The following is a 21,300-nucleotide window of genomic DNA, read 5'->3' on the forward strand; positions in this document are numbered from 1 at the left end:
CCTCCCTCTCTAGTTTGTTTGCCCCAGCAAGTCTTTAAACTTGGGGAAACTTGGATAGGGCTGCTTTGAAAAAAAGTGCCTGTTCTTGTTATTGGACGTGCTCTGTAGATATTAATGGTTCTTGCACATGCCTGAACACTAAGAAGTTCAGTGATGTTCTCTTCATTTGAAAATGCTGATTCTGCAGATGCCTTGATGGGCAAGTCAAAAGAAGAGAAAAGAAAACATGTCCTTGGCTGCTTCTAATTTAATATCAGAGTAGTCAAAATATATCTATGCTCTGCTTCTGTTGCTAAAAAAAATCATTCAGAACAGATGCCATTTTAGCACAGCATTTTTCTCCTAAGAAAATTACTTTCTGCTATAGTTTGTTGATCATTTTAAGGTGTGAAGTGCCAGAAGCAGCAGTTTCCTGGCTGTGTGCCATTTGGAACTGGATAGACCATTAATGCCACCTGCTGTAAAGCCTCCTGGGACCTGCTTGAGGGAAGATATACACTATACGTGGGGCTTAGAGGTTTTAATAACACTTGGTAATAGTGATAGCCTTCTTCATGTACAAAATAAAAATAAAAAAATAAAAATCTGATACATTCTCCCTCTTGACAGATGGAAGTTTAATTCTCTTCTCCCCTTGCTTGTATAAATGTCATCCTGACATTTATCAGGAAGGCTATCAGACTCAACATGACTCCATATTTCTGGGGTCTTAAAGGAAGATTATAGTACAAGCATCAGGTTTTGCTAAGAGAGAATCCTTAATTTTCGCACACAGAAGATAGCTGCCAATTTCACAGGAAGTTTAGAAGGGGTTTATTATCTACAGCAGTTTGAGGAACACATTTTGTTCTGGTATTGCATAACTGGTTTTTGCCATAACAAAGGCAACAGGCTGCATGTGCCTGAGGTGAAAATATGTTAAGTGAATTACAGGATGTGTATATAAGAGACAGAAAAAGTGTAGGACATACCATAATGTCCCAGATATTGGAGTCAAAGCTAGAGGGTCTGGACCTGAAAGCAAGACGCAAGTCATTTTACAGAGTTGTTTGCTGCTGTAGCAGACAAGCAGCTTAATGATCCCCATCCTTAATGTGGGTATCATCTGAATGTTGCTTGAAGTCCCAGTGTTACTGTATATTTAAAACTATTCTTCATTTTTCTTAAAAATTAACTCCTGAAGTCAGGTGATGGTGTGACAATCTCTAGTTTAAAAATATTAGCTATATCTCCAGCTTTTTATTGCAGAGAAAAATTACACTGCTAGTTCAAGGAATGTAATTCCTGTCAAAATTTTAAATTAATGGGCCGTTATGCTACATATATGGAAATACTGTGGATTATTGTAAATGACATAGATTTTGATGCAGGAAGATCAGACCAGATTCAGCAACTTTTATACTAACAGTGCACAAAGTAAGAAGAAGATCACAGTGTGCCAGGAGCAAGGATCAACCCTGAGTAAAAGACCAAGGAGTAGAGCCAATGCACTGGTTATCTCTTCCTCTTTAACTTTGACCCCTTCAGTCACCAGCTCACTGCTAGATTGACCTTCTGATAGAGAAGCTTTGTGAATTGCCTTCAGTGAGGTTTAGGAAAAAAAGTGTATTCCTTCTGTTGTTTGTTAGTATAGGAACGCTAACACAAGATAAAATTCTACTGACATGAACACCTAGATTAATTCTTCGTAACTGATAATTTAAATTATCAGCATGGTTACTTTTCCCTCAGTCACTGGAGAGTGAAATGGGCACTTTGAGGGAAAAATGATGCTATTTAAAAATTGTCTCCTGGAAATACCTGTCTTCTCCAGGTCAGTAGTTACTGTCAGAGTGCAAGCATAGGAGAGTTGGGTGTTGTCAGCCATTTCCTCAAATGTGCACTATCTTGTGTCAGGGAGCAACTGATGCTTGTGACCAGATATTCTCCATGAGTGTTCAACCCACCTATTCTTCCTGCTGGAGATAATCCCCTTTGAAATTGCTGGCTGCAAATTTACTGGTCATAAAATCAGCCTCTCTTTTAAACTACGTAACACAGGGACAAAGTCTTCTTTTTAAAATCAGGATGAAGCCCACAATAGGTTATTAAATGAATGGCTACTATCAGCAAATGGCCTGGAATTCCAGCTGTACTTTAAAAAATGAGATGGTCTTGTGAAAAATACAGGGGAGAAACCAAACATATTAAAACCATAAAACACTACAGACTCTGCATGGTTGTTTGGCATTTGGAATTTAATGTTGCATTAATGCCCCCTGCTGTTAAGCCTTCAAAGACCTACTCTGGATCAAGCTCAGTATTTAATCGTACTGTGCAGCAACACTTTCCTTAAATGAAAAAAAAAATAATCCAGCATATATCTCATCATAACTGGGTTTATCTTAAATAAACCACATTCCTTTTAAGTCTGCTCCATAACAAGGCCTGTGCTGTCACAAAAGCAGTAACAAAAAAGGCTTTGTAATTGTCACATATGAACCCTTTCTACTGTTCATTTAATAAAACGGTCAAAATGATGTAGCATGACTCTGTAGGAACTAAATACAGGAGAGAAGGAATCTTTAAAATTTCATAAAGAAAGCAGATTATTTTAATGAAATATGGCTTGCCAAAATAGAGAAATTGCAAGAGGTTGAACAGATGTATTGCGATTCAGGGTTATACTAGCGGTAGCTAAATGATAGGCCTTTTCACAGCATTTATCCTCTATTTTCTAGCTAAAGAAAAGATATCATTAGTATTGATTTTTATAGAGACTGTCTTGCATATAGTAACACAGGTATTACCTGATTCTATAAGAGAGCTGGGGATTCATTTCCTCACTCTTCAAGCCATGGGGGAAATGCTTTTCCTCTGCTTCTAATGATTAAAAAGACACTACTGTGTTCTTTCCAGCTTCCAGCACCTGTGCTGCTGAGTATTTCCTCTTTGTCCATTCATGTCCCTGCCTCCCTAGGTACATAAAATCTTGTGCAAGTGTCCATAGCATTGGCTGACCACCTAAAGCTTGTAGGGACGTCCAGCCCCGTGTATCATTCCCTTTGAAGAGAGTGAGGAGACCCATGTTGTCCCCTTTTGCATCAAAGTGTTTTTAGCCTTTCACAGGCAGAGCTCGTGAGGAGAGGCTGTCCGGAGGCAGCCCGGCTGGTCAGGTGTGCAATGAAAGCAGAGAGGCTGTTAGAAGACAGAGTATTGGGCCCACAAACCCCTGGGTGGAAGCTGGGCAGGGGTGGGACAGAGGCACTCCTGGTGTCCTTCTGTCCTCCCTGTGTGCAGGGTCCCAGGCAAAGACTGGGCATTCTGCAGGGAAACAGATATCTGCCCAAGCCAGCACTGCCCCCAGTCATCAACAGCTTGCACAGATACTGCCTTATTAGTGCACAGAATTGTACATTTTTCCCTTTCAGCAGGAATCCAGAGTGATTGTGAAGGGAGGAAGGCTGTTGCAGCTCATAGCTACGTGGGCATGCAGTGGTATGCACACATGCGTATGGTACATTCTGTACGTACCACAGTACCGGAAGGTTAATAGGGCAGAGCATGTGGGGAAGGGCCACCAAATTTTGTAGCATGAAAGCACTGGTTTTTAACCAGTGAGAGGAGTCTGTGGGTTGTTGTTCAATGGTGTCACAGCTTTACCGTGAAAACAGAACTAGGAATGCTATCTAATACCCTAACTTCTGTGCATTTAGTACAGGATCTGATGCATTAGCCTGTGGTTTAAACAGCTACAGTATAGCTGGAAGTGCAGACCTGGTATTACGTAGATGTGTATAGCTTCTTGTACTCAAGTCTCTAACACCAGGAATTAAGAGGAAGGCAGGACTGGTTGGGAATTACCTACTTTACACTTAGATTGACATACAGGAGAAGGCGGCAGTCAATCAGGCCTACAATATATGTGCTTTCCCTTGGTGGCTCTTAAACAGGCAAGTTAGCATGATCATCACCAGCATCCTCAGGAAACAGCATGGTAGACCTATAAAGAATTTTCCTTTGCTTGTAAAAGCATTTTTAATAGTCTTTGAATTAATTGGGCATTTTCTCATAAAGGCAATGGTCACAGATTACAAGTCAGAAAAGGAAAAAAAACCAATAGGACAGAATTGTTCATGCACTATTTCATCAGAAGCAGGTATGTGGTTCTTGGACAACCACAGCATGAGATGGCAAATGCTCGCACACCCGTTTTGGCTGTAGCAGACAGCCAATAGACCAGGATTTGAAACAAGGTATCTCTTGAATTTTCCCCATCACAAAAGAATGTACTGAACAACTAGGGTATGTAGGATAGAGAAAGGAAGGTAAACTGCTGTTGACATCAGTTACCTTTCTCAGTTGATAACGTCAGTGTCAGATTTCATGGATCTAGGAATATTTGTCAACTGTCCGAGGGTTTTTTGACAGGGCAGTACCATGTGATGCATTGATCTGGCAACCATGTCTCCTCTCAAGCTTACACAGTTTTCAGTGCTAATGTCTGAGGAGTCATCCTAAAGGTTAGAACATGCTTTAACATCTTTGTCAGCAGTCTGAGAAGGAAGGTAATCAAGGAGTTATTGTGTTTGTTCATGGCATGTCATTACTGTTTCCTTGGAACGGTGGGGGATGTTTCCAAGCTCTTCTCACTCCTCCTGGAATGTTTCCGTCTACTGTTGTAATACCTGTAGAAGTTGCCCTTGCCAAGCACCTCCCCAGGCGTACCATGAATATGAAGGTGGTCTTCCTTCCATCTTCTTACAGGTCTCAAAAGAATCAATCAAGGAGACAAAAAAAAAAAAAAAAGCAAGCCATTACAAGCAAATCCATCTCTAGTGGAAACCCAAAATAAGTGGAGGTCATATGAAGCTTAGATTTTTTTTGTTGAGATGGAGAATTATTGACTTTTAAAAGACAGATGCCAGGAGAAAAATGTCTTTTTAACTGATGGTAGTACCAGAGGATTATAGCTTGTAATGGACCCCTGCAACTGGAGTTCAGAAAACTGCCAGGTCTGCACTGGTCTTCTAGCAAACACTGCTAAGAACAAACTGGACCCAGTATCTCAGATTATACTTGGGTAACTGAGCAAATGCAAAGATACTTGTCTCTGGTGCTTTGGGCTTGGTTCATTTTTATACTCAGACCTTGTCTACATAAAAACTATTACACTGTTATAATACACAGCATGGCGTGTGGGTAGGCATCCCTCTTCCCTTCAAGATCACAGTTTCAGCCTGGGATCAATCCTTGGATCACAGTTACTTGTCAGAGAAAGTGGGCTTAAAATTTATTATATAAAAGTCACTGGTAAAATGTAAAGGTCTACAAACAGAAAGGTTGAAAACCATTGCTTTAAACTGAGAGAGTTGGAGCAGTGTGTAAAGTGGATTGAGTTCACCTGATAATCAAGATGCCTCATACAGTTATTTGATTTCCTGCATCTGAAAAAGTTATACTGGTTACCCCATTTTTATGCCTCTATGTCTCTGTTGCCGTTAGAAGAACTGTACTGCTTTAACTACACAGTTAAAACTGGAGAAATCTGGCATGTTTAATGTGGATGAGTTCTTAGGTAACATTAAGTTTATGTGGTGTACCACACAGAAATTATTCAAGGACCATAATAAAAAGAAGCTGAAACAGTTTTTAACAGTTTTTTAATCTTTAGAGGCCATGCCACTCCCACAAAACTTACTTTGCTGAAACAAGTGCCTTAGGAAGATGTAAAGTCCTCTTCTGTCTGACTCTTCTTCAGCCTTTTAAACCATACCTAGTGCCAACTTAATTGCTAAAACGGTAAAATAATACAAATAGTTCTTGAAATGGACTTTTAAGAAGCTCTGCAGCGACTGCTCTGATTTCTACACAGCTCCATCTTCAAATGCCTGTGTGTGTTAATGACCCCTCTGCCTCGGAGCTGCTTTCCAGCTTGTGCCACCATGCTGACTGTACTGAAAAACTCCTGTAACAAAGCCATGTCTGGTAATTGGCTGCTCTAAGAACAGACCATGACTTTTCTGTGCCACAGTTGCATAAGAAAACTGATTTCAGAATCAGATTGCAAATTCATTTATATTAGGTGAAGGAGAGAAAACACTGAATAGTGGCAGCTTAGAAAGATCATTGACTTTCATATTTATTCCGACACTGTCAAATATATGGTTATTAGGTATAATTAAAACATTCACTTGGAATTCATTTCCGATTAAGTGGAACTCCAGTACAGGTTGTTTTTCTGTCTCCAGGTGAAGTATTTGTTCATTACACATCCATCTAGCTGCTTTGTCTTTTTTTGGTAGTATTTTCATTAAAAGTTGATTATTTGCTGCATCCAGTCCCTTGGCAACCTATAAGATTATACAGTTGGCCAGATCCTTTTCATCCATTAAAAACACTGATTCACTGCAGTCAGCGTTTGTAGGAGCCTTTTCTGTCTGATATGCTCTTTCTACAGACCTAGATATGCTACGGAAGTGTAAAGGTAAAACCTTTTAAGGCATGTCATTTGTGATAAAATGGTACAGAACAGATGCTTAACAAACTGCTGTAGAGACCGAGCTCCTTTTGATCCCTGAAGAATTCACACTGCTGACTGCCATTAATGCTGATGGGAGATATGTACCTATTACCCTCACACCTCAGTGTGAAAACAGGCCTTTTAGCTGCCAGCACATCTGGATCAGATGGACTTCTAATCAATCGTTGTCTCCATCATCTTTGTTATTTGTAAGGATAGGTTTGTCTGAGGGGTTAACTTTTTCTTACCACTTGACCACTCTACACGATGAAAATGTAGACCCTTAAGAAGTTATAGTTGGTGTTTCAGCCTAGGCAATTTCAGAAGTCCTGAAAAAATTTCCAGAGACAAACTGTGAGAAAGCTTATCAAAATAGTTGTTTTAAGTAAAATTATCATGTAATAATAAAAATCATGTATTTTCCAGGAATCTGTAATTCTTCTGCCAGTACTTGAAGGAAGTTTGATTATTTCAGAAAATAAAATATAACTAATGGGAAGTTTTCTTTCTCTAGTTATGTCAGGTACAAACACTAGTGGTAAGAAATCTCCATCAGGTGAAGGATGGTTTAGTAAGTGGATATCAGCTGGCCACAAATAAATACAGACAACACTTACAAAAAAATTCTTGAACCCTGAACCATCATGAGTTTATGAGGCCTCACCCTAATCAGGATACTTCAGGAAACAGTCTCAGTAATTTTTGGACAGAGGCTTGATCTGCTTGTAGAAAGGTAAAAGCAGGTAATGAAATTTAACAATCCATGTGATTTCTTCCAATTTGATTGCTTCTAATATCACTCTGAGGCAATCACAAGACTAGAGTTCCCATCTCCAAGAAAAAAAAAGCCTGGCTTTCTTCACAGAGAAAGATCTGGACCCATCCATGGGCAAAATAGTCTGGGATGCACAGTTAAATATTTCTGATATCATCCAGTAGTAAGCAAAGGCACACTCTTAACAATTCCCTCCAGCTGTAGCTCCAGAGCCCTATATGTAGCTAACCTGTCTGTTCTCATGACAGACATAGGCTATGACTGTTGGATGGTTCAGTGTGTCTATTCAAAGAGTCATATTCTCATCACCTAGCTCAAAAAAACAGACCAAAATTTTTCAGGATTTGCATGACAATTGGTTGCTAGAATTTATTCAGAGGGGGGAGGTGGTGGAAATCTGATTAAATCGGGTGGAACTGTGAATGTGCGTCAAGAGTTGAAAACACTTGCAGATTTGTGGTGATCTGCTCATGAAATTGTGAGTTTCAGTTCATGAACTGAAAGCTACTGAAGCTTGCTGGAAGCAAACTGAGCAAGGATATCAATAGGTATCTCAATTGACACTAAGGAAAACTTCATGCAAAATGCTGGTTTGATTTCTTTCAGAAGGAATAAAAAATGTAGCCTCTTATGTTGTCATTTGTGTGCAAGAACCATTTTCCAATTATCAGTCATGCACATTAAAGGCATTGTAAGATAATATTATCAGCACTGTGTGGGAAGGCTGATAAGCTAAAAGAATTTACCTATTCATGTGTCAATACCAGCAGTATTTGGGGGGTTTCAAGTTCATTCATATGCATTTGCATTATGATTTATATGAATGGCACAACACACAGCAAAAGGAGATTTTTTGCAGTGACCATATGCCTATCTCACAGGACACAGAGACCGTATGGTTAGAGAGTACATGAGAAATTTTTACAGCCTCTTCCTTTTCTCCCTCATTTCTTGCTCCTCTGAAGAACTCCGGGCAGTCTTCAGTATAGGCTGATTGAAAAGCTCTGCCTCCCACTGCACTGTCTTTTAACGTTAATCTAGTCTTTTTCAGCTTTATGTCCCCTTCCCAAGTGGAGCTGGCCTCTTGCTTTCTTGTTTGCAGAACAGGGGCCTCTTTTCTGTGGATAACAGTAACCAAGAAAAAAAAAAAATCTTCTGATTGTTAAGGGAACTGGGAAGTGCTTGCAGTGAATGAAGAGAGTGTATGCAGTCTGGGACTTCCTTTCCACTATCTGGTATTTTAATAATTTTGTGGTAAATGTGCAGTGGTCTCTGAGTTATACTGTCAGAGTATTAAGGTGAAGGGGAGGTTTTCTGGATGTATCCCAGTAGCTCTGGAATTAGTATGACCTAATTGTACTGCTTATTCTGAAGATTCTCTTTCTTTATACTCAGGACAGAAACTTTTGCTAATACCTGATTGGCATCTGCAACAAAAAATTACCAATTGCCCAAAGAAGATTTCAAGACTTACTTCATTTTTCTTGGACATTTAAGAAAGTGATTTTTTGATTGCAGAGAACTCCCACAACTTAAAGAGGAGCAAGGGTATGCAGTGATAGGAAGGTCTGCAAGGACAGAATTAGTGTGGGCTTGTAGAGTAGTGCAGAATTTAATGGTGTGGTGAGGGACAGGTGTTAAATACCACAGAATTAATCCATGTAAATAGCTGGTTTTCAGGAAAAAATACCAATTGTTTGAGTCCAGCTTCTCAAGCTTGATCTAAAATCAAGAAGGAGTTTTTAAATGGGATTGAATCCAGTGAATGATGTGTTTCCTTAACACTATCATGAATGAGCTTCTGCAGAATCAGGACCTAAGCATATATCATAGAGTTTTTTCATGTGCAGATTATTCACTAATCCAGGACAATCTGGCCCAGAAGAAAGGTAAATATTGGCTGTGCCACAGGTTCTATTGTGACCTAAGAGCAGTCATTTTATCTCCTCTGCTTTTGCCCCCTTTCTGTAAAATGGTGATAAGAGCATTTTCTTATCTTACAGTGAAGTAGTGATGATAAATATTGAGGATTATGACATGGTTAAATGCTGTGGTAATGAAGGCCATTAAGCACTTCAGACACTTCTATTCATTGGATGCTTTTCTAAAGTGAATCATTGAGCATTTTAAATTTTTCCCAAGTAAACTCAAATAAATTAGTTGATAAGGATTAATAAATAAACCCCCACAAAATCTCAGTGTTAAACTGCATTATGTTTTCTGAATTATGTAACTGGATGTTTTGTATGCTTATCTTAAAACAGCCTACATTGCTCTTCACTTCTTCCTTCAATGACTGTAAACCTGAAAATAGGGAGGAAAAGCAAAGATATTATCTGCTTCAAACTGACTATGGCTACAAAAGTCAGGGTTTTGTGCATTTGTCATTTTAGGTCCTAGTGTTGGAAACTGAAAAAGGTTAGGAGACTGAAGTTGATTAAGGAGTCTGCAACCAATAAATCAAAAACAAAATGTTGGGGAACATTTAGGGTACCCATCAAGGGAAATGAAACATATGTTTGTGCTTAAAAGATAAAGAAAAAATTAACGCACAGTGCATTGGTCAGAGTCCTACAGCCATAAGCAGTTCTACAAGGAGCCTGCAAAGATGCATCAGGAGCCAATCCCTTATGTACACTTGTACCAGCACTGATCCCGAGTGGTTCCATAGGTCACCTCAGCCTGGCCATGGGTCCACCCCCTGGCCCACCTCTGCCCTGCAGAGGTGGTCCCTGACCTTGGGCCTCTGAGCACTCCCATTCCAGGATGGCTGCAAGACATTTCTTACCTCATCACTGAGGAAAACTTCACTCCCATGCAGGCAGTTCTGTCTCAGCCATATCTGCTTCCAGTCAGTTTGACCGATTCTTGCAGCCAGGCCTTCTTGCCCTCTGTGCTGGATCCTTCCTTGGTCACAAATTACCACTATTGAGCAGTTGCAATTAAGAATTTGTTCTGCACAACCAACCAAAAATCTCATTCATGCCACACTAAATACGTATGTGAAACAGTTACCAAGTGGAAGGGAAAGAGGAATGGAAAAACTAAAGGGAAAAAGAAAGTAAGTTCCCCATGTTTCTGTTTGCCTTTTGCTGGGAAGCTGCTTAGAGCAGTGAATACTCGACATGAAGCACAGGAACATGCCACACAGATGTGGTCAGGTCTTCACTGACTGTATGTGCAGCAAACATTTTGGTCACATTCATGGTAACAGCTGAACTGTCCTTTTTGTACCTCACATTTTCCCTGTCATCATGGTACTGTGGTAGGGTCTGTTAAGCTGGTTTCCCTGAGGTGGTGGGCATCACCTACAGGATCTGACTGTTCACAATTCATATCTCTTTTTGCAGTTAATATGGTTTTTTTCTTCCTCAAAAGAACAAAACAGAGAAACTGAAGTGTGACCAGGATTGGATTTATTATTGAGGTATCTGTGGTGTTGTAGGTCAGTATTGACATAAGTCAGACTAGAGCTGTGTTTTATGTGTAGGAGAGGTTTTCATGCAGCACTGAGGCAGCATTTGGCACTGGGAAGGTCAAATTAGTTGTGTAACCACTGACTAGAGAGCACTTTGGGTAAGTGAAATTTTCCTCCCATATCAAAAGACCACATTTTCTGAAAAGCCTTTTTTTCTATATGACACCCAGGGGTTGTAAATGTAGCACCTGCTTTCTCCCTTTCCCAGTGACAGAAAAACTAGCTGTCTCTATTTTACCATCTCCTGTTCTCTCCCCTATATATGCTGGCTGGGACTGGCAACCTCAAGTATGTCTGGGAGTGTGTTCAGGATAGGATTGGTGGGTCAGATTGCTTCTGGCAGCAATGAGGTGCTGGAACTAAGCTTAAAGTACCTCTATATGCAGGCAGGCTGTAATCTCGAATGTGTTTGTCTGGGCATGGTAGGTAGAGTAGTGATAGTGTCATTGCTTTCCTCTGATGTTAATTTTTAAATCTGAGTTGCCTAAAGTTAGGAAATCTAGAGCTGCTCAATGAGTTAAATTCGTGTCTTCTAAGTCCTTTATTATAGGACAGTTTATAGGGAATCCCCCTGACTCATCCAGGATGTTGTAAAGGTCTCTGGGAAATACAGAAATAGCAGCATTTTGCTTTATGTTTGTTAAAAAAAAAAAATCCTTTTGGGCAGTTATGGGATCTTGAAAATGTGAGAATAAACAATGAAAGCTGAAAAAAGTACATTTTCAGTTACATATTTAAGAAATTGAATACTCCAGCAGTTCCATCTAAAGCTATTATTAAATGATCCAGATAAAATTATGTGAGAGAATACATTTGTTCACATACCTTTAGAGGTAGATATTACATAGGAAAAAATACACAGACTAAATCTTTTGAGTTTCCAGCCAAGTTCCAGCTGTCTCTAATGGACACTGCAGGACATAGGAAAAGCATGAGTGGGAAGGAGCGGCAGAGAGCAACTGCCCTGTACTGACCATACATGGTTAGCTTACAAGCAGTTCATTGTGGATGCAGATTTAAAAGTTCTGGATCTTAAAGTCACAGAATCATCAGAAGCAAGCCAACAAAGCAAGAAAACAAATGTTTGATTGACATTTTATGTTGATGTATTACATTCACACTGTAAGTCAGGGTGTGAGAAAGAGAGAATATGCATTTTTGGGGGAAATAATTATGTAGACTCCTGATTGCTTAAGCCTCTAAAAAGGGACTATGTGCTTTATCTATATAAATTTCACTTCATACCATAATTCTGGAAATAGCAGAAGCTGATATTTGAATCCATAGAGCTAACTGGTTGAGCTAAAAACATTAAACAAACCAGACTGTATTTTCCAGGGGTGGAATTAATCTGTGGGTTTTAGAATCTGGCTACAAAATTATATTGTTAATTTTGAAGGTAAAAAATGGGGTAAGGTGCAAAATCTCTCAATTTTGGCTTCACTTTGCCATGCTTAAGTGTGTCTTACAGGTTGCTCAGGGAGGCTGTGGAATCGCCATCCTTAGAGATACTCAAAAACCATCTGGACGTGGTCTTGGGCAACAGGCTTAAGGTGTCCCTGCTTGAGCAGGGAGTGTGGACCAGGTGACCTCCCAAGGTCCCTTCCAACCTCAACCACTCTGTGATTCTGTGATCTACTTTGATAAGTGATTTCTCACATTTCATGGTTTTTTTTCTAATTTTAGTCCAACACGCACTCAGATGACTTTAATGGCTGTCTTGTGTGTCAGAGCATATGTGCGAGGTTAGGCCAGAGGACTGTATGGATAACTTGTAAGTTTATTTTTGAGACAGAGTTGTCAAAATTATTTTCTGACGCTCTGTTGTTACAATGATCTCATAGCAACACAGTTTTGATGCAGAACTCTTGGAGGCAAAATGCTAAACCCAAGCCACTTTGGAGTTCCTTATTTCACTTTATTATTATTTTCTATAGTGTGGCAAGATAACTTGTATATATAACAACTTTTGTAATAGTGACAGGAGGCTCTAGTCTCTATAAAGAGGATTCTGAATAAGATCCTGCAATTGTCATAATTTCTAAATCAATATTGCTATTTTTGTAAATGATGAGGATTGTGACATGAGATTTCCTTTGCAGTCTGGCAGAGAGGGAACAAGACTGATGAATCAGTCAAGTTGCTTAATTTCTTGAAGTGAGATTAATGACAACCTTTGTGATATTGTTTCAAGATGTGTTGTTGAAGCACCTTGACAGAGACACTAACAGTAGCTTATGTACAGTAACTGTGAATATATACAGAAAAAGTTGATAGATGAGGTTTTCCAGCCAACCCATTTAGCCATCAATAAACTACCAAAAAAGAGATAAGAATGGCTTATTGCAGTTCCTATATGTAAAGATGTAGATCCAGATACAAGCCAGAGTCCTTTTCAAAGGCAGTTGTGGCGAAGTGGGGAAGCCAGGCAGTGTACAGTAGCCCCATCCAGTTGTTTGGGGAGTCAGGATTTCTGAGTAGACTTCTAAAGCTTTACTTGTAAGTAGCAGCTCCAAGGAAAGCTGAGTTGCAGGAAGCAGATTTCCCTCTGGATGAGTCTTCATCTGGGACACAGAAGGCTCTTCTGGATTAGCACAGGGTGCACATTCCCCAGCATGGGTTTACAGCTGCAGCAGGGAAGCATTTTGGCTTTAGCTTCCTTTATCCTTTATAATACTCCTTTCCAGCTCCCTGACACTGTGCACAGGTTTTAGCTTGTCAGTACTGTTGGCTCCTGCAGTGCTGCCCCTCATCCTGCTAGCTTCCATTGATCGTTGCTGCCATTGACTCTCACATGCCCTTTGATAAAGTAGCTGTCAAAGCTCCTGTCCCTCTACAAGCCATGTTACGGACACACTCCTATCTGAGACATTCATTAGTGTTGTTTGCCAAAAGGTTTATGTAACAGATGTTGTAAAGCAGACGCGCAGAAACACACACACACATACACCATTACTGCAAGGGCTGTGGCGGTGACGATAAAGGGAGGATGGTCCGCAGGACTAGAGTAGCTCAAAGGCATAGCTGCATCTGTTAAAAACGCAACTAATGTCTCTGTGTGACCATGCTGTATTTTCAGCTTGTCATCATGGCTGGGACTGTTCTGCTCGCCTACTACTTCGAATGCACCGATACTTTTCAGGTGCACATCCAAGGTTTCTTCTGTCAGGATGGCAATTTGATGAAACCATACCCTGGAACTGAGGATGAGAGCTTCATCTCACCTCTTGTGCTCTACTGTGTGCTGGCTTCAACTCCGACAGCTATTGTAAGTATAAGAAATTATTTTAATTCTCCATAAATGGTCCTGTAATATCTTTGTCCCCTCTCCTCTCTTTTCAGCTGTCATTGATTTACACTTAGCCAGTCTCTGTTTAGCCTTAGCCTAATATGATCCTCATGAGTTATCTCCAGAAGTAATTTTTCTGAGATAATCACAATGCAAGATTGAGGGGTAGAGCTTGTTAAGCCTTTTACAATAGCTTGCTCACTTCAGTGATTAGTTGTGAATTCTCTGGGCTCCAGACAGGCACTAATGCAAGGGTGATGTATTACTGGAAATAAGAAAACAGGATAAAGATGAAGTAAAACCTGGTTGGGACATGCAGTATATACAGGAGTATTTGCTGCGGTATTGAAAGGACTGTTGAAGGACTTTGAAAGGATAAGATGAACAGAAAGATGCGGAATACAAAGAAAAATATGAATGCTATTTCCTTTTTATTTATAATCTCTATTTTCAGCAGTTACTCACTTTTTTTTCTACTCAACTTTTTTACCTGGTTTTCTTTACTATTCATCCAGTAAGGCACAATGCAGCTATTACAAGCAGATGAAAATATTCAGTTAGCTGAGTACATACAATTCTAAATGGATCATTGCAGTCAATGATGAGCAAAACTTTGGCCCTTTTCCATTTTCTGTGCAGAAAGTTGCAAATTTCACAAATAGCCAGCTTTTTTTAATTACTTTGATAAATTCCTATCAGACTGTGTCTTTATGTACTTTGTTTTATTCCTTTCTCTTTATTTCTTTAGTATTTCTTTCTTATATTGACTGTGTTTTGAATCCCTTTCAAAAGTTGATTAAAGCTGTACATGATGTATTTACTTGTGAAAGCTGAATGCTCCACCATATTCCATTTTAATTTTTGGTCTGGAGTAGTTTTAATTCATGAAATGGTGTGTTCTTAACACAGAATGTGGTTAAGAAATACAAAAGGGATCTGCAGAAGATACTATAGTTTTTGGTACAAGATACAAACAAGTAGGGGTTTTGAATTGGATTACATCATGAGTTTATGAAAATCCTCTGCAGTAACAGTGTATTCAAACTCAGTTGAACGTTAATAGTTTCATTTTGCTTTCTGCTGCAGTGATAGATGATTTGCAAATGAAAAAAAAAAATTACGTTTCTTAAACTCCTGCTCATTTAAAAATAGTGCCATTGTTTAGGAAAGTAACTTTCACAGGTGGTGTTTGTAAAGGGAGATTGAGTGTCACTACCATGCCTTGATGCCATGACAATGGAGTCAGTGGGAGGTTTGTCCTTTGGTTCAGTGATACGGGATTGGGTGGGCAAGTGGTAATAAAAATCTTGCTTTTTATATGGATCTTCTGTTTAAATCCTTGCTTTGGCAAAGTTTGCTGCAAACTTTTCATGTTTTGCTCCACTGGATCGGTATTTTCTTTCTTTTCAGTGACCCAAGAAATTTTTCCTAGTTATTTATGAAAAGCCGAACTGGAGTCTTCTTCAGGAGATGAACAATGCTGGTTTTGTAGTTTCCACAGCCCATCTTAAACACAAGGAATGAACGACTGTAGTGAATGTCAAATAAAGTTTTTGGGTGTGGGAGAGACCTTCAGCTTAGTGATATGTGGAGATGGTGTGACTATCTCATACAAGGCAAGCTGCGCAGAAATGCTAGCCTGGGTGCAGAGGTACAGTAATCACCCTAGATGATTGGAACCAGTGCTGGATATAAGCTAGTACGCTCTGCTTTTCAGGTTATGCTGTGCCATTACACTGGGTGTCCTGCTACGGGAAAAGACGAGGTCAGGGACAGCACAGGGCTCTTTGCACCATGCTTCATGGTCATCTCTACGTACAACCTCAAGGAGACAATAGATCAAACTTTCTTGGGAAAAATTTTCCTTTACATTTTTAATGTAGTGTTTATTAATACATTATTTAATGCATTAATTTTATTATTGTATTATTAATATTTTGTTTAATGTATTATTACTTAGTATTGAGCTAATCTTCAACCAGAGCATGTCAGAGGGATCTTTTTATGTGCCCCTGACTGGTGCCCAGCACAACGTATTTCTATGAGAAATTTAAGTTTATTTCTCATTCCCATCTTTTTTTGAGAGACTTTCCTCTCCTTGCAGGCTAATTTCAGACTTTTGCTTCAGTTAGTAGCTGACTGCAGACTGAGTTTTGGCAACAATCATTAATAGAAATGTAGTAAATGAGACAGAAAGTGAGCTCAGAGTCTCCCTAAGCTCAGTCCTTGCATTGCACTGCTGGTCAGACCACTCAGTGTGAGTATCCTCGGCTGTCATCTCATACCAAAATGGGTTCTGCCCATCATTCAGACTGTTACCACCTGGGAAGAGATCCAGTAGAATCTCCCAAGGATTTCAGTGAAAGTGCAGCCGTTTCTATTTATACTGTGATGATTGTACTCTCTCAAAAAAAAAAAACCACAAACCCAAACAAAACCAAACCCCAAACATAAGAACCCACACAGCTGTGCTTTGTGGGAGGGAGCTTTGCATGCATTCAGTGTTAGTTAAGTTGTAGCTTCACTCTTTACAGCTTGATCTCACGAATAATCACTGACAGCCTGCAGTTCTGCTGTGAAGAAATTACTCAAGTTAAAGGTAATGCCAGTCCCTCCTGACAATTACTTGTTTCTTCGCTGCAAGACACTTGTTGCTTCACTTTCTGACAGCAAAGTGATTGGTTTGACTAAGAGGATTTAGAGTAGTGAATGTGATCTCTCTGTGTTGCCTACATATTGCCACTGTCCTGCCACCTCATGGCATAAGAGGAGTGATTATTATTAGAAGGGCTGGAACCCAGCAGTAACAAGGGAGCATGCATAGTATTAGTTAATAGAGTTTCGGGAGCTATGAAAAATAGTCTAAGAGTCAGCACAAGCTCCCTCATCTGAGACACGAGCAGTGTTTGAGCGAAGTCCTGTGTGCACAGGTCTGGAGAGGACTCAGTGCCCTGATTTCAGCTTAGCTGTGAGGCGTTATAATGCTTGCAAGTCAGAAGGGAGCATGTTTGTGAATTTAATGGAGTGTCTTTGTGACCCAGCCATTTGGCTATGACAGTGGCCATGGGGAAAACAAATGCATGTATTTTATTTCTTTCTGACAACACTCCCCAGAAGTGCTCCTGTGGGTTGGTACCACTGTACGTGCATTTCCCTCCACTTTTAGTGGCAAAATAAATGAGACCAGCTTGTTTTCTGCAGTTTTATTTGTTCCTGAAACTTGATGTCGCTGACTCTGTTTAACCATTTATTTCTGCTACACTGGGTAGTTAATTATCATACATCAGAATTACAAAGGTCTTTTAATGCTCCTATGATAACCGGTTAGTTTCTGTTAATTAGAGTTTCTTGCAAGGGGAGATGCCTGAATCCCATGACAACACTGTTAAATAAATGAAAATCATGTATGCCTGACTCCATTCTGTGAAAAGCATTTTTCTCCCAAATGTTCCACTGAGGATAGGTCAAAGGCTTTCATCTGCCTTACTCATTCTTAATTTTCTGAGTGTAGTAGTATTAGCATCTTTGCAGAAAAGTAATAGGGTATGGTGAATTTAGTAATAACCTGCACCTACATAAAGAAAAATTTGTTTTTCTTTAAAGAAACAACTGGCCATTTTATTTCACCTTTAGTGATTGATCCACTGAAACATACATCTTCAGACTCAAGTAGTAAATTTCGCTGTCAGCACTGATAGAAAAGGATGTTCCTGGAATCCTGTCTGTTTTGGATTGAACTTGTTGTCTGTAGGTTCTGGTGCCTCAAAGACCTTCATAAGACATGTATTATTTCAGCTTCATCTCATGCCAGTTGTTTCTAATGCCTTTTTTTTTTTTTTTTCTCAGAGACTTTCCCCTTCTTGCAGGCTGATTTCAGTTGTACAGACATTGTTGGTGGTTGGTTATTGAACAGCTGCTAAATTTCCTGCATTCCTGTCGTCATGCTGAGATGGGTATAGGAATACTTTCAGCCTGTCTCACGGTAAAGTAGAAGCTATGGTTAAATCATTTTAATTTTTGCAGACAGGAACCTACCATTCTTGACAGTCATGACAAGCACTTGGGTACTGTAGCTATCAACCAGTTTCTGGGGGCCAGGAAAGGGGTGTGAGTAGAATATTCGTCTCTGTGGCCTTGTGAGAATAGCACAGAACTTGGTGTTTGCCTTTGCTGCATTTCAAAGGATCAGAAGTTTCCAACTTTCCCAAAACTGCTTTTGTCTTGGGCTCCAGGTGGCCTGCAGCAACATGCCTGCACGTTTGAATAGCTGACCTCTGCATTACAGAGCTTTAGACCGACAGCCCCTCATTTTGGTGGTTAGAGATAGTTCAGGAAGGGTGAAATTAGCCAGAGAATTATTGCAATTTTTTTTCAGAGTTGGAGGTCTTAGAATGCAAACATTTTTCTGGAGGTAAATATAATATGGGTTTTTTACTCAGCTATATTTATTGTGATAAGGAATGTAAAAATTAAGAGCAGCTTGTAAGTTTAAGCACTGGAGCTTGAGTTCCACAGTCACGTCTGGTGAACTTAAAAGTGACGTGTCCCACAGCATCATGTTATTCAGAGCCTAGGAGAAAGCGTAGTATTTCAGTGCACTGTCAAGTCAGAAATATTGGGGTGTGGAGGGGTAAGAAATAATAATTCTTTACATTTTTGTGAGTATGAGAACTTTATGAAAACAGTGTTTGAAGTGGAACAAGTTGCTTTGCATAAACAAAATTTTCAAGCCTTTCCCTTAAAAATATTCTGGGATGACTCCACCACATCATGAATGTCTCTCAAGACTAGCTTTCCCCATTATGAGCTTGCTGCAAATCTGCCAATTCCCCAGCTGGTACTAAACAATCCTTACAGAGTTCAGAGCTGCTGCCTGCGCTGCTTCATCCATTGTGATTTGTGTGCCCACCTGAGAGAAGCATAGAGGCTTAGGAGCAGAGCCAGCTCACTGAAATGAATACTACTGAGCAGCAGCAGAAAGCTTCAAGGGCACCATTCTTTGTTTCCTTAAAGTAGAATAGCAAGTGCCACTACCGTTTTCACGCAATCTTCAGTTTCTTTTCTTCCATTTCCAGGGAGGAAGTGGCAGCCTACATGTAATTGTTAACTGGCCAGTGCTGTTAATTTGTGCAAAGGAGTGTCTGTACTCAGTTAATGTTGGAATCAGTCAAACCATACTGGTCTCATTATTAATTTGAAGATGAATTACAGGGTTGATCAAATCTACTTGAAATGGGAGGAAACTGTTCAAACTTCTTAAAATTTGCACTTACATCCTACGCTTCAGAAACATCATTCTTTTAGATGGTTTTCCTGTTCTGTGTGCCACCTTGCTTCCTTGGTTTTGGCTTTGTACAACCATGTTATTACAGTGATTTATTTCCAGAAGGGAAACCAGGGAATTGCTGCCTGCGTTGGCTGATTCCTCTGTGGCAGCTCAGCAGCAGATGCCAGGAAAACCAAGAGCAGCTACTTCAGCTCATAGCTCTGTTCCAGTAGCTTCTTCCCAGCTTTTTGAGGCAGAAATCCCTAAGCTCTGCTGTAGGCCACAGGCTCTTGGGCTCCAGTGTCCTACCCACCATGCTTCACCCCTGTGCAAGCACAGCAAGCTGGACAGCAGTGGGGAGGAGAGACCAGTGTCAGTGCCTGGAGTGTCCCTTACTCCTTGTTACAGAAGCAGGCATCCATTTTCCAAGGAGATGTTTCACACATGGCGCTCATGTGATCCTGGCTTTCAGGGCTGGCCTCCATTTCAGCTTGATCCCAGAGAGAGGGATCTCCACTCAGGGACATTTAGTTACGCCTTCCTTTTATTGTTGGGAAACAGAGCTGGGGTTGCTCATAGGGCAAGACTGGAGAAAGAGCCCCACTGCTTGTCAGGTGTCCTCTGTGAGTGGTGTGGCTTGTCTCTCTCTTTTTGAGACTTGCCAAAGGCCCAACTTGTGAAGTGGTGATACATAGGAGTGAGGCAAAGGTGTGCCCGCTACGATGTGTAAATGTTTGTATTCTGGATTTGCACACCATTCTGGAAAATAATAAATACGCCTTGTTTGTTTGGTGTAATGCTTTACGATGCTTCTACTGCCAGTGTCTCCAGGACTTTGTAATGGTCCTGGACACATGCCAGTTTCTGAAGAACAATGAAGAGCTGTGGGAAATTTCTTCTCTTGATTAAAACTTAATTATAATTATTTTAGACAGTTTTACCACAGTAAATTGGGGGGGTGCTGCATTCTGTAGTGTTAGGGAAAATTTTCTGCTGTTTAACAAATGATAGATGAATGGAGCCATGAGTGCCCATGTACACCCTGAAGAGTGTCTCTACCAACAGGCAGGTGTGCTAATGCAGTCCTTAGTTACATGGTGATGCAAAAGGGCAGAATTGCTTTTGGCCCAGTGCAGGCCAGTGCAGATGAAACACCTGCTGGAGCACTTCGCAGAAGTACTTTTTGGTGAACAGGCCTGCTTTTCCCAGGGAGAGTTGTGTGGAGTCATTTTGAAACTGGCTGATGGGGTTGAGAGCCCCATAACCCTCACCTGCTTATATTCTCTGGTTTTGAGCGCTCTGCACATATCTTGTCTCACAGCCAGTGTCTTTCGTGTATCTGCTCCTCCTCTTGGCTACTGTTTGAATGGTGCAGACTTACTGATTCTTTCTGTTTGTGACATTAAAAATATAGCCATACATATCCTTATACAGGATTCAGGAAATGACATACAGCTTGCTGAAACCTCCCCAGAACTGAGAGTGGTGATGTCCCAAGACCCAAGTTCAGTTTCATTTGCTGCCAGAGATTTTTATGTGTAACAGCATGCCTCTGGATGTGGTTTCTATGTAGAAAGTGGTGTTAACAAGGATTCACTGTGTCACAAGGATGCTGTTAATCAAATTGAAAGATTTAAGAGAAATCAGAATAATGTAAACAATGCATAGAAAAGACACAGATCCTGTCTGTACTTCACATAATTCTTCCCATTATGGGATCTCCAGTCATCTTGCTGTGATTGGAAGTGCCATCAGTTGCGCATTTCCATGGGAAGCAGCAGGAGGACGTTGTTTCACAGGGAGACTTCAGGCAGTCCCAGGCTGTGGGCACAACTGTGCTTCCTGCACCTTTGTGCACCCTGGATGACGCTCCTCCTTCTTTATGTGTGGAATTGCAACCTGAAAGTAAAACTGTGGCAGCTTTCACACAACCCCAGTGTTTGCTGAAAGTGTGAAACAAAATAGAAAAATAGTGTTTTCCCATTTGTTG

General features: G+C 40.3%; 1 protein-coding gene across 1 annotated transcript in view; it reads left to right on the forward strand.

Annotated features, from left to right (window-relative positions):
- Positions 1 to 21,300, forward strand: part of PLPPR1 (phospholipid phosphatase related 1) — a 73,235-nt gene that overhangs the window by 24,158 nt on the left and 27,777 nt on the right. The window contains exon 2 of the mRNA XM_026866656.1: positions 13,835 to 14,023. Coding sequence (XP_026722457.1) covers positions 13,835 to 14,023 — 189 coding nt within the window. The remainder of the gene's footprint in view (positions 1 to 13,834; positions 14,024 to 21,300) is intronic.

The sequence above is a fragment of the Athene cunicularia genome (genome assembly GCF_003259725.1).
Source record: "Athene cunicularia isolate RWA chromosome Z unlocalized genomic scaffold, athCun1 chrZ_part3, whole genome shotgun sequence".
In the NCBI taxonomy this organism is placed as follows: Eukaryota; Metazoa; Chordata; class Aves; order Strigiformes; family Strigidae; genus Athene; species Athene cunicularia.